The 19,032-nt window shown below is 38.5% G+C and overlaps 1 protein-coding gene across 1 annotated transcript; it reads left to right on the top strand.

Moving 5' to 3' along the window:
• Positions 1-7,605: 7,605 nt before the first annotated feature.
• LOC143560468 (uncharacterized) lies at positions 7,606-8,100 on the top strand. The gene has a single exon (XM_077048763.1). It carries the CDS (start codon positions 7,606-7,608, stop codon positions 8,098-8,100), a length of 495 nt encoding a protein of 164 aa, XP_076904878.1.
• Positions 8,101-19,032: the final 10,932 nt, after the last annotated feature.

A 19,032-nucleotide genomic window follows, 5' to 3' on the forward strand; every position in this document is an offset into this window, starting at 1 on the left:
GGTCTGAAATGTTTCTTTGATGTCCCTCAGCATCTAATCTTCCTCAATGCTTTTAATTACCAAATCGTCCATATAAACTTCCAAATTATGCCAAATCTGATCTTTAAATGCTTCATCCATCAACCGCTGACACTTTGCACCTGCATTTTTTAATCCAAAAGGCATCATTTTATAACAAAATGTTCCCTACTCTATACGAAATGCAGTCTTGTCTTAATCTCCAGCCGCCATGCGGATATGGTGATATCCTTTGTACGCATTAAGAAAACATTTAAATTTAAAGGGAGCAACCACGTCTACTTTTAAGTCTATTTCTGGAAAATGATAACAATTCTTAGGACAAGCTTTGTTTAGGTCTTTAAAATCAATGCACATCCGCCAAGTTCCATTACTCTTAGAAACTATGACAGGGTTTGCAACACAGGTTTGATATCTTATTTCTTTAATGATCCATGCGTTTAACAGATCTTGAACTTGTTCATTCATTACTTTCGTTTGATCCGAACCTATCTTCCTTTTCTTCTGAACAATAGGAGTAAAAGCTGGATTAACCTGCAGTTTATTTTCCACAATCTCCCTTGGAACGCCTGATGTGGTCTAAAATATACATATTATTATATATATTTCCTATAATTTTGAGTACTTTTGAACCATGTTTTTAATTGTTATTATTCTTTATTGGTTCATGTGTGGGTTTTTAAGGTTTTAAGAAACAACGAGCTAATATGGTGATTTTTATTAAACGTGAACTTGACGAGAAAGTATTCGAATAGACTTAATTTATTACTATTGTTATTGTTATTTATAATATTAACATGATCTATTTTTTTTTCTAATACAATAATAATTGAAAATAAAGTATTCATGGATGAAAAAAAATAAATAAATAATAAAATTGAATTAACAATCGTTAGTTTGTTTTGTCGGTTGGCATAATTGGGCACATCAAATTTGTTTTGGGCCGCAAGCTTTGGGAAGAAACGGACAGGGCCACACAAAGCAGAACTACCACATTTATTATTATTGTCATATTATTATAAAGAAAAAGAACCCTACACACGATTTGGAGGGGCGGCGCAAAGGAAGAGCATCACATTATAATTATTATCTCTACGTGGGATTTTGAAAAAGAGTGAGACATACAACAGCCGCAAGTCACAAGGAGCAGAACCTAAAAACAATTTTCAGTATTGTTTTGTTGGGGTGTGAGGTCACGAGAGAAAGAAAGAAAGGTAAATCAAAATAAAGAAATCAACAACCATTCATTTTTCTTGGTTTGAACATATTATTTTATTATGAACTCAATTGTTAAACTTATTTATTTTCTTGTTTCGAACATGATTGTTGGCTAAAACCTTTTAGTTATCTAGGCTTGTGATGATGTTTTGTTGATTGCTTTGGACTTGTCGGTTTTCGGGTTTTGTTTATGAGATTTTGATTAATTAAAAGTTTTGATTAGTTTTATTGGATGTGTCTCATGCGTATTTACTTTTGATTTGTGTCTGAATGAATGTTTCACATGTTACTTGATTGATTGTTTTTCGATTATAGGTTGCATGTTAGGGTTGTTTACTGTGTGTTTGCAACTTGTTTATGGTTTACTGAGCTCATTCACCATAGAAACTGATTTTTAGCATATTATTAGAAGTTTATATTCTTACATACTTAGATATCCGACAGGTGATAAGTAGTCGGGTTTGTCTGCGTTGTATTGGTTTTAGGTTAAATTATCTGACAGGAGGTTTGCCTGTTTTTGCCTTAATTTCACTGTTTACCCGTGTCCTTTAAACTATTCAAAACCACCCTGTGTACTTTGGTGCATTGAGATAGTGAAACCGACGGGTTAGCTGTTTTATAGGGTAATTAATCATAATTGGTAAACTGACAGGTGAACTAATAAACCGGTGTTTTTACATGATCTCTAAGATTTCTTTTTCGGTGACACCTTGAGAGTGATTAAGGATCCATTAAGTTTCATAGATTTTCATATCTTTAGATTCCCGGTTCCCATAACATTTTTCCGTAACTGATAAAAGCCCGAGTCGTCACAATTCGGATTCCTTGCCTAGATAACTCTTGCTCCCATGTTTGAATTTGCTAAAGTTTTTATTCGATAATTTAATTTTTCTAGTTTACTTTAATTTATTTAAGTATTTAGTATAATTAATTATTAGCTTTTAAAATAAAATAAATAAAAATCCAAAAATATATATTTTCTTAATTATTACTTTAAATTAGCTATTAGAACTAGTATCGTTATTTAAATTAGTGTCTCTAGGGTTCGATATTCCCGATCTTCCCACAGCTATTCTACCCGATAGGTTCACTTGCATCTTGCTAGTGGTTTGGTTTAGGGTATTCTAGGTTTTTATTACTCGTTGTGCGTGGTCATTATTTGCTATATATTTATATACCACTTTGCGCACATTAAGTTTTTGGCGCCGTTGTCGGGGACACTTGGTAATAGCGAACTAGTTTCTATTTGCTTTTATTTGTTTTTAGTTTTAGTTTTAGTTAATTATTTTATTTTATTATTTAATTCCTCTTGATTGCTATCTGTGCCTTGACTGTAATTTGTGTGCTCTAGGGATAAGCTTGGGTCCTTACTATTATACTTGTTTTTCAGCATATGCGACGTACACGTTCACTAGGACCACCAGAGTTCACTTCTTTAGACGAACCCGAGAGAGATCTTCGTGAGCGCCGTAGGGATTTCAAGAGATTGCACGTGCTCTACGCGAAAGCAAGGTACACTTTTCTGATTCCACTTTAGATATGGGTGACGCTAACCCCCCCTAGGCGTACGGTTCACTCGAGAGCGAATGAGGGGGTTATGGGAAGACGGTCTTCTATCACACGTCCGGCAATGCCCGATGCTAATAACTGGCAGATTCCGACCAACGTCATGAATTCCATTACTAATTCTGTCCCATTTCACGGACTTGAAGACGAGGACGCGCCTGGCCATCTAAACAAATTCACTCGTATTTGCGACACTTTCAATATTGCCAACGTAACTCGTGCTACTATCTACCTTCATCTTTTTCCATTTTCTCTAAAGGGTCGTGCTTCATCGTGGTTGGAAAACCTTCCCCCTGGGTCCATCACTACCTGGGATAATCTTCAAGCTGAATTCCTTAAGAAGTACTTTCCGCCATCTAAGGCCTCGCGACTTCGTGATCAGATCTGTTCCTTCCGCATGGACCCTGACGAGCCATACTCTTTGGCTTGGGAAAGGTTCCATAATCTGCTTAGTAGATGCCCCCAGCATGGTCTACTCGAATGGGCCGTAGTCAAGAAATTCTATAACGGGTTGACCTTTGAGATGCAGAAGAGATTCAATACTTCAGCTGGAGGAAACATGTTAGAGAAGCTGGATATAGATGAGTGTGAGTCGTTGTTTGAGAGTTTCGCCCTAGCCGAGCAGCAGAAGCCGTCCACCCGAGGTGCTTCTAAAACCACCACCTCTTCCGCTCGAGGCATCAATCAGGTCTCGAATGATACTACCATCGCGTCTGCCTTAGAGGAAATGCAGAAGGATATCCGAGAGTTGAAGAAGATCGCTCAGAAATGCGAAATCTGTCGCGGAGGGCACGATACAGTTGATTGCCCGGTCGATCAACAGGAAAAGGTGGACTACTTAGGTAATCAAAATCGAGGAGCGAATGCCTACGGTAACTCAGGATGGAGAAATAACTCCAACTATGGTTAGAGGTCAGGAGGTAATGCTCAAGGTTTTCAGCAGAGGCATGAGCAGGTTAGTGACCCAGAGGCAGTAGGAAGTTCGAGTGCGAGGAAGAGTAGCGGCATGGATCCGGATCTTAAGGAGCTTCTAACTAAGCAATATACCATGCTTTCTCACCTTATTGACAGAGATACTAACACACAGCAGAGACTGGGTGAGCACGACACCCTACTGAAAAACCAGCAGTCGTCATTTTTGGAGATGTCTCGAAAGGTGGATGAGATGATGAAGCAGATGCTACCTAATAAGCAGGTCAGAGCCTTTCAGGGCAGCACCGAGCGTAACCCGAAGGCACAGTTGAAGGCGGTAACCACCCTTAGTGGCAGAGGAGGTGATCGAGAGCAGTCGCCGGCAGATGATGAGGAGCCGGTGGACGAGGATATAGAGATGGAGACTCCTGTGAGGAGGCACGAGAGGCGAGTCCTAGCAAGTATGGAGTCAAATGTTGAGTCTCCTGTAGAGAAAGTTTTTGAGAAGAAGATTGAAGATAAGAAGAGTCCCGAAGTCGATCTTACTCGAGTTCCGTATCCAGCTCGTCTTCTGCGGCAGAAGTAAGCGCAGGAATATGGACATTTCTTGGACATGTTTAAACAGCTAAAAATCAATCTTCCATTTGTCGAGGCACTCCAGCATATGCCTAAATATCCTAAATTCTTAAAAGATCTTCTTTCGAATAAGAAGAAGCTGGAGGGGCTTTTGACTGTATGTCTTAATGAAGGATGCTCTGCGGTAGTCCAGAACAAGCTGCCAGAGAAATTAGCAGACCCGGGACACTTCACGATTCCGTGTTTGTTTGGCAGCTCTACTGAGAGCTACGCGTTGACTGATTTAGGTGCTAGCATTAATCTTATGCCATATTCTCTCTATAAAAAGCTAGACCTTGGCGAGCCGGTCCCAACGCACATGAGTTTATCCTTAGCCGACCGTTCGGTCAAATATCCGCGGGGAATTGTGGAAAACGTACTCGTTAAAGTCGATAAATTCGTTTTTCCCGTGGATTTTGTTATTCTTGACATGGAGGCTGACGATCAGGTCCCACTCATTTTGGGACGACCCTTCTTGCGTACTGCTAAAGCGCTTATTGACGTCTTCGACGGAAAAATTACACTTCGTGTAGGGGAGGAGAATGTCACCTTCGATGTCGTCAAATCAATGAGAAACTCCAGTAGTCGACGATTCCGTTTACTTTCTTGACATGTTTATATCTCAGTTCGAACGATGTCTTGACTATATTTCTGGAACAGATTTGCTCAATCATGAGGACGAGGTTGATGTTCCCCCGGAGCACGACCTGAGCATTCTTGTTAGCTCACCTCCTGAATACCCCGAGGTGTTCACGGTTGCTGATAGCACCAAGGGACCGAAGGAGAGACCATCGATTGAGGCACCACCGTCCCTCGAGCTTAAAGAGCTACCTCCTCATTTGGAGTACGCTTTCTTGGACGGTGACGCCGATTTACCCATCAACATTTCTTCTCAGTTGGCGGATGATGAGAAATCGAGGTTGGTTGATGTGCTCAAGGCACACAAACAGGCTATTGCGTGGAAACTCATGGACATCCAGGGCATCAGCCCCAACTTTTGCACGCACAGGATACTCATGGAGGATGAGTACAAACCTGTAATCCAACTTCAGAGGAGGCTCAACCCTAACATATTGGAGGTGGTCAAGAAGGAGGTTATCAAACTCCTCGACGCTGGCTTGATCTATCCCATCTCTGATTCTTCATGGGTGAGTCCCGTTCAGGTTGTCCCTATGAAGGAAGGGATGACAGTTGTCACTAACGAACGTAACGAGCTTATTCCGACTAGGACAGTCACATGTTGGCGGGTGTGCATCGACTACAGGAGGCTTAACGACGCTACTAAGAAAGACCACTTTCCTCTTCCGTTCATCGATCAGATGTTGGACCGTCTATCGGGACGACAGTTTTACTGTTTTCTTGATGGATTTTCAGGTTATTTCTAGATCCCGGTCGCACATGAGGATCAGGAAAAGACCACTTTTACATGCCCATACGGTACCTTCGCGTACAAACGTATGCCTTTCGGGTTATGTAATGCTCCAGCTACTTTCCAGCGTTGCATGGTAGCGATATTCCAAGACATGATCGAGAGTTCCATGGAGGTTTTCATGGACGATTTTTCGGTATATGGAGACTCATTCGATCAATGTCTTTCTAATCTTGAGAGGATGATGAAGCGGTGCATAGAGACTAAGTTGATGTTGAACTGGGAAAAGTGCCACTTCATGGTGACAGAAGGTATTGTGCTCGGGCACAAGATTTCGCGAGACGGTATTGAGGTAGACAGAGCTAAAATCGACACCATCAGTAGACTTCCTCCACCGACTAGTGTGAAATCCGTTCATAGTTTTCTCGGGCATGCGGGTTTTTATAGTAGATTCATTAGAGATTTTTCGAAGATCACCCGGCCCATGACTCGCCTTCTAGAGAAGGACGTTGCATTCGACTTCGATGTTGATTGTCTGAAGGCGTTTGAGTTTCTTAAGGGGCAGTTAGTTAACGCCCCTATCTTAGTAGCACCCGACTGGAGCTTACCCTTCGAGCTCATGTGCGACGCTAGTGATTTTGCAGTCGGGGCTGTTTTAGGTCAGCGGAAGGACAAGAACTTCCATCCTATCTATTACGCGAGTAAGACCCTCAATGACACTCAGGAGAATTACACGACTACTGAGAAGGAGCTTCTAGCAGTGGTTTTCGCGTTTGACAAATTTCGTTCTTATCTCGTGTTGTCCAAAACCGTCGTTTATACTGATCATGCGGCATTGCGATACCTGTTCACCAAGAAAGATGCCAAGCCTCGCCTGATACGATGGATTCTCTTACTTTCCGAGTTCAATATTGAGATTAGAGATAAAAAGGGAGCGGAGAATGTAGATGCGGATCACTTATCACATCTTGAGGATCCGAAGAGAGAGGAGATTAGAGAGGATGCCATTGGGGATAAGTTCCCCCATGAGTCGTTGATGATGGTGAGAGTGAGATTTGAGAGAGAGCTAGTTTTATATGTGAGTGCTGAAGAGGAGGGTCTGCCATGGTTCTCCGACATTGCGAATTATCTGGCCGAAGGAGTAGTGGTTAAGGGCATGAGTTATCAGCAGAGGAGGAAGTTTTTCGCAGACGCCAGCCACTACATATGGGATGCGCCGTATTTGTTTCGTGTAGGCGCCCATCGAGTGTTGAGGAGATGTGTGAGTAGGGAAGAGGGACAGGAGATTCTTAGGCATTGTCATGAGGGTTTAACTAGAGGCCACCATGGTTCGTCTTCCACCGCTAGGAAAGTTTTAGATTCCGGCTTTTAGTGGCCATCGATTTTCAAAGACTCACACGAGTTTGTCAGACAGTGTGACGCATGTCAGCGCACTGGTAACATCTCATCCCATAATGAGATGCCCCAAAACCCTATTCAGGTTTGTGAGGTTTTCGACGTTTGGGGCATTGATTTCATGGGGTCCGTTCCCGTCTTCTCGAGGGAACCGATACATTCTCGTGGCTATTGATTACGTTTCCATGTGGGTTGAGGCTCAAGCCTTGCCCACTAACGACGGCCGAGTTGTAGTGGGATTCTTGAAGAGGTTGTTCTGTCGGTTTGGTACTCCCAAGGCCTTGATCAGTGATAGGGGCACACATTTCTGTAATGCCCAGATGGAGAAGGTGTTGGCATGATATGGGGTCACCCATCGATTGTCCACCGCCAATCATCCACAGACGAGCGGGCAAGTGGAGAATGCAAACCGAGGTGTTAAACGAATTTTAGAGAAATCTATCGGCAAGAACCGAAAGGACTGGTCCGACAAGTTGGATGATGCACTTTGGGCTTTTCGTACAGCGTTTAAAATGCCTATTGGGATCACACCCTTTAGGATGGTTTACGGGAAAGCATGTCATCTACCGGTTGAGTTAGAGCATAGAGCATATTGGGCATTGAGCGCCGTTAATCTTGACCTGACCCAAGCTGCGAAAAACCGATATCTCCAAATTCATGAGGTTGAGGAGCTGAGAGATGAGGCGTATGCGAGATCATGGAGTTATAAGGAGCGTACGAAGGCGTTACACGATCGAAAGTTAAGGAAAGTGAAAGAGTTCAAGTGTGGGGATCGTGTGTTGGTTTATAATTCTCGTCTAAAGTTGTTTCCAGGTAAGCTTAGATCGAGATGGGTTGGTCCGTATACGGTGAAGGCGGCATTCTCGCACGGTGCAGTTGAGTTAGTTAATCATGAGGGGAGATCGTGGAAGGTGAACGGCCATAGGTTAAAGCATTATATCGGTGGGCCGGTTGATTCGGTTGAGGAAGATGTATTTCTCCTCGACATCCCTACTTTGATTGCTTGATAGGGATAGGCCTCGGGAAATACCCGAGTGTCGAGTTTGTATAATATTTTTATTTTTTCTATTATTATTATTATTATTATTATTTTATTTTGAGTTTGTTTTAAGTTTTTAGAGTCTATTTGATGTCTGCTTTGGGTGCTTTGAGCTTTGTGTTGCAGGTTTGGATACATTCGTTCGTACTCAATCTCCATTCGGGCGGGGGCATTCTGAGCTTATTTGATTGTAGAGGGCACCCAAAAGCTACGGCCGCGAATGAAATGCTATACGATCGCTTTATTGGAACATGACATACGCATATCATTGCCATATTACCAGGGGAGTCTGTTCCATTTTCTTTATGCTTGTTTTATTTTATTTCTGCTTTATTTTTGTCTTTTCTTATCTCCCATTGAGGACAATGTGAAATTTAAGTGTGGGGATGGGAAACTGACGTTTTTAGATTTTTATATATAAAAAAAATTCAAAAAATAAAAAATAAAAAATTCAAAAAAAAATAGATAAATAAAAAAAACGAAAAAAATAAAATAAGTTATATAAAAAAAATGTCTCGAAAATTTATTTTGCACATAATAGAAAATGATATTATTGTTTAAGGTTGATCTTTTAAAACTACTATTATATATGAGATTAAATAAAAGATGGCGCACTTAATTTGGGATGTGTCGGTAGGCCTAACTTGATTTGATAATCCTTTTTAGCAGATTTTATATATTTAATAATATGAAAAAAAACGGTGAAACCGAATGTCGATGCTTAGGGAGGATTACCATAATCTAAAAACTTTGAGATGGTTATACTTAGATACACTCAAACCAGCACACACCACATGTCCATCTTTCTACGAGCTTAGAAATAGTTATATATTTTATGGTAATATAAAAAAAAGTATGTTTTGAAAGTGTATTCCAAGAGTTGGTTCAAGAAAAGCAAATGCTTGTGAAGAAAGTTATGTATTCTAAAATGCCAAAGAAGCATTCTCAAAAATAGTAAAAGAGGCCAAAGATGCACATACTAGACGGGACTTAGAGTTTACATGTTACCAAGGGGATAGTGACTCTGAGGATACACTATTGGGCCTCGAAGGTTCTTAGTCAATAAGTATCAAATTAGGATTTTATAGGACAAAGTCCAATAATATTTAGGTATAGCTCGTACGACCTCCACAGGACCATTCATCCATCAAATTTCACCGAGTGCATCTAATTAGTACCATCAACGAGTCCTTGGCTTATGGTGATTTGTCGAGCCAGTTTGCTCCGACTCTAGTTTTTATAGCTCTCTTTGTCTGAGATGAGGTAGATGTAGCCGTATATTTTGAACTTTAAAACGCTTAATGCAATTGGGGGCTTGATAGGCTGGTGGCTGGGTTTAGGTGGACAACAATATCGGCAATCGAGGTTTTTGTGTTTATCTATGCTTAAAAGATAACCTATATATTTAAAGATCGACTTTGAATTATGATTCCATTGCATTATATTTTTCGAGGACGAAAAAAGTTTAAGTGTGGGGATATCTGATGTGGTATAAAATATACATATTATTATATATATTTCCTACACTTTTGAGTACTTTTGAACCATGTTTTTAATTGTTATTATTCTTTATTGGTTCATATGTGGGTTTTTAAGGTTTTAAGAGACAACAAGTTAATATGGTGATTTTTATTAAACGTGAACTTGACGAGAGTATTCGAATAGACTTAATTTATTACTATTGTTATTGTTATTTATAATATTAACATGATCTAATTTTTTTTCTAATACAATAATAATTGAAAATAAAGTATTCATGGGATGAAAAAAAAATAAATAAATAATAAAATTGAATTAACAATCGTTAGATTGTTTTGTCAGTTGGCATAATTGGGCACATCAAATTTGTTTTGGGCCGCAAGCTTTGGGAAGAAACGGACAGGGCCACACAAAGCAGAACTACCACATTTATTATTATTGTCATATTATTATAAAGAAAAAGAACCCTACACACGATTTGGAGGGGCGGCGCAAAGGAAGAGCATCACATTATAATTATTATCTCTACGTGGGTTTTTGAAAAAGAGTGAGACATACAACAGCCGCAAGTCACAAGGAGCAGAACCTAAAAACAATTTTCATTATTGTTTCGTTGGGGTGTGAGGTCATGAGAGAAAGAAAGAAAGGTAAATCAAAATAAAGAAATCAACAACCATTCATTTTTCTTGGTTTGAACATATTATTTTATTATGAACTCAATTGTTAAATTTATTTATTTTCTTGTTTCGAACATGATTGTTGGCTAAAACCTTTTAGTTATCTAGGCTTGTGATGATGTTTTGTTGATTGCTTTGGACTTGTCGGTTTTCGGGTTTTGTTTATGAGATTTTGATTAATTAAAAGTTTTGATTAGTTTTATTGGATGTGTCTCATGCGTATTTACTTTTGATTTGTGTCTGACTGAATGTTTCACATGTTACTTGATTGATTGTTTTTCGATTATAGGTTGCATGTTAGGGTTGTTTACTGTGTGTTTGCAACTTGTTTATGGTTTACTGAGCTCATTCACCATAGAAACTGATTTTTAGCATATTATTAGAAGTTTATATTCTTACATACTTAGATATCCGATAGGTGATAAGTAGTCGGGTTTGTCTGCATTGTTATGGTTTTAGGTTAAATTATCTGACAGGAGGTTTGCCTATTTTTGCCTTAATTTCACTGTTTACCCGTGTCCTTTAAACTATTCAAAACCACCCTGTGTACTTTGGTGCATTGAGATAGTGAAACCGACGGGTTAGCTGTTTTATAGGGTAATTAATCATAATTGGTAAACTGACATGTGAACTAATAAACCGGTGTTTTTACATGATCTCTAAGATTTCTTTTTCGGTGACACCTTGAGAGTGATTAAGGATCCATTAAGTTTCATAGATTTTCATATCTTTAGATTCCCGGTTCCCATAACATTTTTCCGTAACTGATAAAAGCCCGAGTCGTCACAATTCGGATTCCTTGCCTAGATAACTCTTGCTCCCATGTTTGAATTTGCTATAGTTTTTATTCAATAATTTAATTTTTCTAGTTTAATTTAATTTATTTAAGTATTTAGTATAATTAATTATTAGCTTTTAAAATAAAATAAATAAAAATCCAAAAATATATATTTTCTTAATTATTACTTTAAATTAGCTATTAGAACTAGTATCGTTATTTAAATTAGTGTCTCTAGGGTTCGATATTCCCGGTCTTCCCACAGCTATTCTACACCCGATAGGTTCACTTGCCTGTTGCTAGTGGTTTGGTTTAGGGTATTCTAGGTTTTTATTACTCGTTGTGCTTGGTCATTATTTGCTAGATATTTATATACTACTTTGCACATATCAACGCATGTCATATCTGCGGGTTGCCAGGAGAAAACATCGTCATTCTTGGTAAGTAGTTGTTTCAACACACTATTTCATAAATAGTGGGCCCAACTGTCACTGTTTGTTCTGGAAACTTGGTTCATCGCCCATTTTTCAGGTTCAGTGCGCTTGACTAATTTTGGAACTTTACTTGGCTTTGAACTCTCTGTGGTGAAACATTGCTTGTTGATATGTATAATTGTTATACCCATGCGTGTTGGAACTCCTACTGCACCATGTGTGGCAGATGGGTTAGCATTGAAGTCACCAATAGCCTCTTGACCCAAAACTATATCATGCTTCGACCTTTCGGGAAGTACCAAGAACTCCACATCTTCTGTCTGTGAGTGAATCCCGTCACTAAGGGTAACCGGGAAAGAAATAACACCACATGGGTGCATTACTTCATAGCCAAAACCTATTATCAGCGCATGAATGGGCTTCAATCTTGCCTTATCTTCCTTGTCAAGTTGTTGAAAACATTGTTCATACATGATATCAAGCGTACTTCTTTGTATAAAAATAGACGTATTAGGAACTATAATGTCCAATAAAAGCTGTGATAATCAATGGGTATTTCATGCACGAGCCACCTTGACTCTTTAAAAGACTACCAACTCGTTTTTCCAATCATCACATTCAATTTCGTGTCTTGTATATCCATGGAGTTTTCCCCCTTGGATCATGTGGACGTTCAAATCCTTTACTTGCTTTTTTGGCGGACCATTGTTCACCTGTGCAAGTGGCTTGCGGCCCCCTGTCTAACATTCTTCAACAAATGTTCGAGCTTGCCGGACTTTATTGCTTGCTCAATTTTATTCCTCAAACTTACACAGTCATTAGTGTGATGACCTATGTCATTATGGAATAGACATTGCTTATTCGGGTTCAAATGTGCTTTTCGCACAATCTGTTGTGGTTTTTTTAAAGTCCACATTCTCCGTTGTTAAAGTTTTTGATGGAGTTTACGTCATTGGCGTCCACTTGCTATTATCATGTCCCCAACTTCGATCTTTGTTCTTGTTCCCAATCAGTGATCTTGCATCCAACTGTTTAGAGGTTTATACGGAAGGGTGGATTCGAGAACATATAGATCCCCATACCAGTCTATTTGATCGTGCATTCTTGAACTCCGCTTTCACTGTTTGCTTAGGACTTTCAAGTCCCAAAACTCTCTCTGTTGCCGCAAACACTTTCGCAGCTTACATAATCTTGTCCCAGGTTTTAGGCATCCCATCTTTGCCCATCAAACGAATCAAAGCATTACTTCGTATGTTTTTTCCGGAATGCACCCCGCAACATATCCTCACTAGTTCCTCCAATATTCAAACTTCCATCATTAAAACGAGTAATGAAGTCAGACACATAATAAAACCCCGTATGAGATTTTATTACTATATTAAGTTCCATAAGCCTTTTGGATGCAAGTTTCCACTGCTGAATACTAAGGACTTCAACAGTTTCATTGTCACGTATGATCACGTCCAAGATTTCTGCGGGATCCCGCGTATGCTTTCTTTGCTGGGTAAAGTGTTGTGAAAGTTTTGCCACTAAGTCATTCCAGCTCTGAATTTGGCCATCGGGCAACTTCTCAACCATTCACGGGCAGCCTAGTCAGAGTGAGGGAAAACATATGACACTAGTACGGTAAAGTCCAACCACTAACCCCACCAACCGCAGTAAACTTGAGCAAATGATTACTAGGATTTGTCATGCCATTATATTTACCTAAGTTAGTTGGGATCTTCACATTTACCGGGAATGGAGTTGTAACAATCCGCGGAATAAATTTAGACTTTGAAAAAGCTACAGGTCGGTAAGGCTTGGTAAAATCGCCCTCTGTGTCGCCACAGTATTTCGTGTGTCTTACTACCGCACACGGGCGACTAGTCTCATCCCGCCATAAATCTTGATGTCCTCGTTGAAATAACTGGCATCATCGCAATGATACAAAAAATCCCTCCGACTTCTAGAAGCATGACTCTAGTCATACACGGTTCTGCGGGAGATACTCCGCACAACCCGACGACCTCTGTCACGACTTCTATCATCTTCCTCCTCCTCAAAATACATCGTAGTCCTGACACTTTCATGAAACTGGCTCTGACGAACTGTTGGTAGAGGAGATGGAGACAAAGGAGGGTCATCCTCGTACGTTAAAGTCCTTGCACGAACTTTCTCTCTCTTTTCACACAACATATGTTCTTACTCAGCCACGACTCTCTCTTGTTGCAATTGCAACCATTCTTCAGGAGTCTGAATTGTTTCAGATTGAAGATTCTGACGAAGATATTTCACTGGAGGGAAACTTTCAGATCTGGAATCTGAAGAATCCGGCGAGTCTCGGCTGTCACTTGTCCCATATCTTCGGGATAGGATCAATTGGTCCAATAGATCGTTTTGTCATCACCGGAGTTTCCACCGAAAACTGCTGAGATTAACTCATGTTAACCAAAAAATCGGAAAAAATTAGAGTTCTAGCAAAACAACGGATGACGCCAATGAAGAAGAACAGATCTAAACCCAATAGGGTTAGACCAATGATTCCACCGGGTATGGATTATGGAAAAAGAAATAGGTTGACAGGAATTCGGATCTATCAGCTTCGACGACGATGACCTGCAAAACAGATTCGCCATGAGATTGTCATGAGAAGGACAAGAGTGGGGTCTTCCAGTAACCACCCTCCAGCGTAAGAATAAGTACAATTCTTAAAGAAATAAAGTACTTAAGTGATTTATGTAATATGTGTAGTGTGAATGAATACCTCATGATGATGAGTTGAGTATTTATAGCCGATGGTTAAATGAATACTATTCGTGCAGCTGTGCTCCTCTAGAAGATGCTCTTTCTAACTGAATGGGCATGTGGCAACATTTGATAGGAATTGGCAGCTAGCCATGTGCACAATTATAACAAACTATCCAGCTGTCCTTTTCTGATTGGCTACTTTAGCACGTGCTCCTCATGAAAGAATATTTGCATCGATCTTCTGGAAGGAAGTTGGTTGTAATTGCTTTGGCTGACGACATCTTTTCTTCGTCCCGCATTGGGATGCTTCTGCATATTTGGAGGCTTCTGCATGTGCGGGAAGTCCTTTGTTCCTTGAGGCATTTTATCTGACTCTTTGTCTTCTATATGTTCTGCGAGTGATATGGATGATTTGCTGATGCCATATAAAGGAATCCTGAATGATCCGTGTTGCGGATGACCCGCTGATATCCTTTGAGGGATCCTTGTGTGATCCGCATGTATTACTTAGTGGGTAATCGATATTTTTGCTACCCTACCTCAATAAGGACTAATAATATATTTCCCCAAAAATGAAAAGTTGGGATCAATACGATAATATGTCCTTAACAATTAATATCCATGTAATTAACGCTTATTTTATGCTATGATATATTATATAAGATAAAACAAAGTTTTTTATGATAACAAATGTTTTGATATCACATGATGTTGTACAATACAATATATAATGGTATGATGCCATACGATAGAATGTGATATGGCATTACAACATGTGAGTGATAGTTATGATATGTTGTATGTATTCTAACTTGAGATGATATTATGTGGGAGTGGCATACGATACGATACGATGTGATGTGATATGATATAATACGATATGATAGAATACGATATGATATGATATAATATTTCGCCTTGAAATTTTCAAATCAGTTAATATTTTCCTTTAACCGTTTTTACATACATATTAGTTCCTCCAACATTTTATTTCTTTATTTTCGTTAGTCTTTTATTATTACTAATATTATTATTTTTACATTTAATATTATCAATATTTGTACCAATATTAATATTTACTAGTATTTACACACATATACACACATAGCTTGTAATATAACTCTAATCTTTAAATCGAATCCTGAAATCAACCCGTGTCGAAATTATCTCAAAATCAAATTTTGACTAGTGTTAAAATTATGAAATAATATGTAATGTATTTTTATGGTTTCACATTCCTCTTATATATCTTCAAACGGATTACAAAAAAAGTAGCAATTTAGGTAAACGGGATACAAGCTGGACCAAAACCCCCTTTCGGATAGCAAAATCAATCCTACTAAAAACAAAGTTTGGGTGTTGGGTCATAAATTGGTTAGATTGACGCATATCAAAAGGACACGACATGATCAAGATTAAAGTGAAATAAACGAAGATAAGTTGAAAAATTGCATTATGGTTGTGATGATGTAATACCGAAATCCCAATGGATTTCGGTTTATCTAGTAACACCGAAACCCCCTATGGATTTTGGTTAGGCTAGTTTTGTCTTAGTTGGGCTTGGCCTTTGGGCCTCTTGTATGGTAAACCTATATATAGTTAATGTTTAGTCATTAGTTAGGGTTAGCAGTTGTTGAACACTCGAAAACACACAACCGCCATCAAATTAGAGAGTGCTGAGAAGGTTATAGGTTTATGTATCAGACGATTTATTTATAATATAACCGTATGCATTGAAACTGTATCATCTAATCACATTATTGTTATTTGTATTATTGTTCTTGAATCGCCGCTATATTTGGATTTTGCACAAATATCATGCTCGAGTTGATAACATACTGTAGAGATCCTCTCACGGGACTTACAATTGGTATCAGAGCCTATCGGTTGTGATATCAAGGATTCAAGATTTGTTCTTAAGTGTGGCCGTGGTGTTTGATTTTCCAGTGACATACTCATCGAAGGTGGAAGGAGATATCTTGGGATAGAGATTGAGTTAATTTTGTTCAAAATTCAAATCCCACAAATTTCGGGATTTAGTTTGTTGCCAAAACTACTCAGTCAAAGCTGGAAAAAGGTTTCTCGGCTGATTCTTGATCGTTTTCGGGCACTATTGAGAGTTCTCGGGCATCTATTGATCGTTTTCGGGCACTATTGAGAGTTCTCGGGTACATTTAAGGGTTTTTGGCCAATATTCTGAGTTCTCGGTTAACTTTCAGGGTTCTCGGTCAACTTTCATGTGTTTTCGGTCAACGTTCAGCTGTTCTCGGTGAGAAAAAGGTTCTCGATTATACAACGTTTTCAGTTTGAACCTGTGTTTTTGTTAAGCTTGTGCTCGATGTTCAAGGTTTGTTCTCGGTCTCTGTTTTCTGTCAGGGATTCTCGGTAGAGTTCTCGGGTTCTCGGTGTTAACTTAGCGTTGAAAGTTCATTCTCAAGTCTACAAGGGCAACCTACTACATCAGAAACAACATTCATGGCTTTTTCCATTCAAGCTTCTTCCATGCCAACTGAGGTAACAAATAATATATGTTCTAAGCCTTGCATAGAGAAAATATAATCGCTTAAAATCCAGAATAACAATACTATCAGGGAGATGGAAAAGGTTAAATGTGAAAACTATATTCTGAAGAAAAATGAGAAAATTTTTAAAGAAAAAGTAGATGCACAACATAAAGGTATACATAAACTTCAAGAAGATTTTAGTGTAAAATGTTGTCACCACTTAGATGCTAAGAAGCGTATTGCTGAATTAACTGCTGAAATAGACGCATCTAAGAAAGATCTTGAAAAATTAGCTGTTAAATTTGAAAATGCCAATTTCAATTTTAAGAAATTTGATATATCTAGTGAGGTGGTTGAGAACATAATTAAGCGTCAACTAAAGTATAAAACTCAGAAAGTTGAGGGGTTAGGATATGAAAAGGTTTCTCCTCCTTATAATCATAGCTATAATAGTATGTCTGTAACTGAAGAGGAAGAGGCTCACGAGAAGAACATGATATATGGTAAACAGGGTCAATCTGAAATTGTTGGATCAGGATCCCTAGAGGTAATTAAACATGTTTTTAAATGTGTGAACAATTTTGATGCTTCTACTTCATGTGTAGATATAGTAAATGTTGTCGCTTTTGATAGTGCAGGGGTTCAGGCTAGTGAAAAGGAATCTTATTCTAACATGTGATCAAACTCAGATGACACCACAACACACAATTGTACTAATAATAATACACAGAGTCGTGATAATAAAGGAAAGGCACATAAGAAATCAGCACAACAAGGACAGTTTCGCCCTCATAGGTCCTCCGGATCTCCATGTGCTGATAAATCATTGGGTGCTATTTATATTAAGAGGCAAACATATTACCATTGTGGCACACCAGGACATATAGCCAAAAATTGTATTCATCGTCTATATGTTCTCTATTATAAGCAAAATCAGCAGGCTACACCAAGGACCAAGAAGAATGGAAAAACCTTTTCTAAGAAGAAACTTGAATCAATTTTAACTTCACGTCCTTCCCAACAAGAGGCAAGTGCTGTCGTTGATGTTAGAATAAGGATGAGGCGTGTTTCGCCGGTGGGAACGGCGGGCATTTGGCAAAGGAGTGTCACTACCGTCCTATTAAAAGGCAAGCTCCTCAGCTGAAAAGTAACAAGTTTCAACCGAATCCAGTGGTTAAACAAAAGGCCTATTTTACAAAACCATGAGTATCTGTACAACGGGTCACAGATACTCAAGGATTTAAATTTAATATGACAGGTTTTCACTCAAATGATTTTAAAACTGTTAAAAGAAAAATAAATTTTCATAAATCAAAGAGTGTTGAAAGTTCTAAGAATTCGAATTCAAATTGTTCCACACCAAAGTCTATTCTTTCCAATTTCATTAAACCAAAACAGACTTGGAAACTTAAAACTCAGCAAATAGAACCTGTAATACCACATGTTTCTGTTAAAGATGGGAAAAATATGAGTTGGCAAGAGGTCACATATGTTGATGCTCAATGGAACCCCAAGACATTTATGACTTGGGTTCCTATGTCTAATTGATCCTGTTATGCATGTAGGTATAACCTCAAATTCAATGTTTATTAAATGGGTTATTCCAGGCACATGGCAGGGAAAATATCCATTATCTTAAGTCTTTAAACCATAAAATGGATTATTTGTTGCCTGGACGGGATTTTAGGGTGATAGAACGTTTTTAATTAGCTCACTAAGTGTGTAGGAACAAATCAGGGAATTCTTTGCATATTAAAAGTTTGTTCCAGACATTCAACTCGCAAGGATGCAGAATCTCAAAGACCAAGGTTATTCTTAGGGGGGAGATTCACACAAATGGGATAATGTTGTCTTGAAGATAAAAGGTAACCATATCACTTTGGTACGAAAGATTGATTAGTCAAAAATATTTTAAAATTATAAACTTTTATTTGTACATAAATTTATCTTGTTTTAATTGCTTTCAGTTTATGCACAACTTTAGGGTGAGATTAAAATTCTAATAATCATAAATTTTAAAAATACAAAAATATGTTCACGTATAGTTTTCAAGTATAGTTTGTTTTGCATTTTCAAAATGAGAAAATGCCTTGAACGTACATAGAAATGATAGTACATAAGTTGGCTGACTATTACATTTCTTCATATATTATATTAAATGTTACGTTTTGACGATTTGAGTCTTTTTTATGTTAAATTTGTGCATAAAACATTGCACAAATTTAAAAGGGGGGGGGGGAATTTAAAAAATAAATCAAAAAGAGTGTGCGTGTGCTCTTATAAAATTAAAAAACTTAT

This window comes from Bidens hawaiensis, unplaced genomic scaffold, assembly GCF_021521415.1.
Source record: "Bidens hawaiensis isolate Kalapana, Puna unplaced genomic scaffold, B.hawaiensis_p1.1 tig00020336_1, whole genome shotgun sequence".
Taxonomy (NCBI): domain Eukaryota; kingdom Viridiplantae; phylum Streptophyta; class Magnoliopsida; order Asterales; family Asteraceae; genus Bidens; species Bidens hawaiensis.

Coding starts and splice junctions, on each gene's coding strand:
- LOC143560468 (XM_077048763.1), top strand. CDS start 7,606: ATGCCTATTGGGATCACACCCTTTAGGATGGTTTACGGGAAAGCATGT.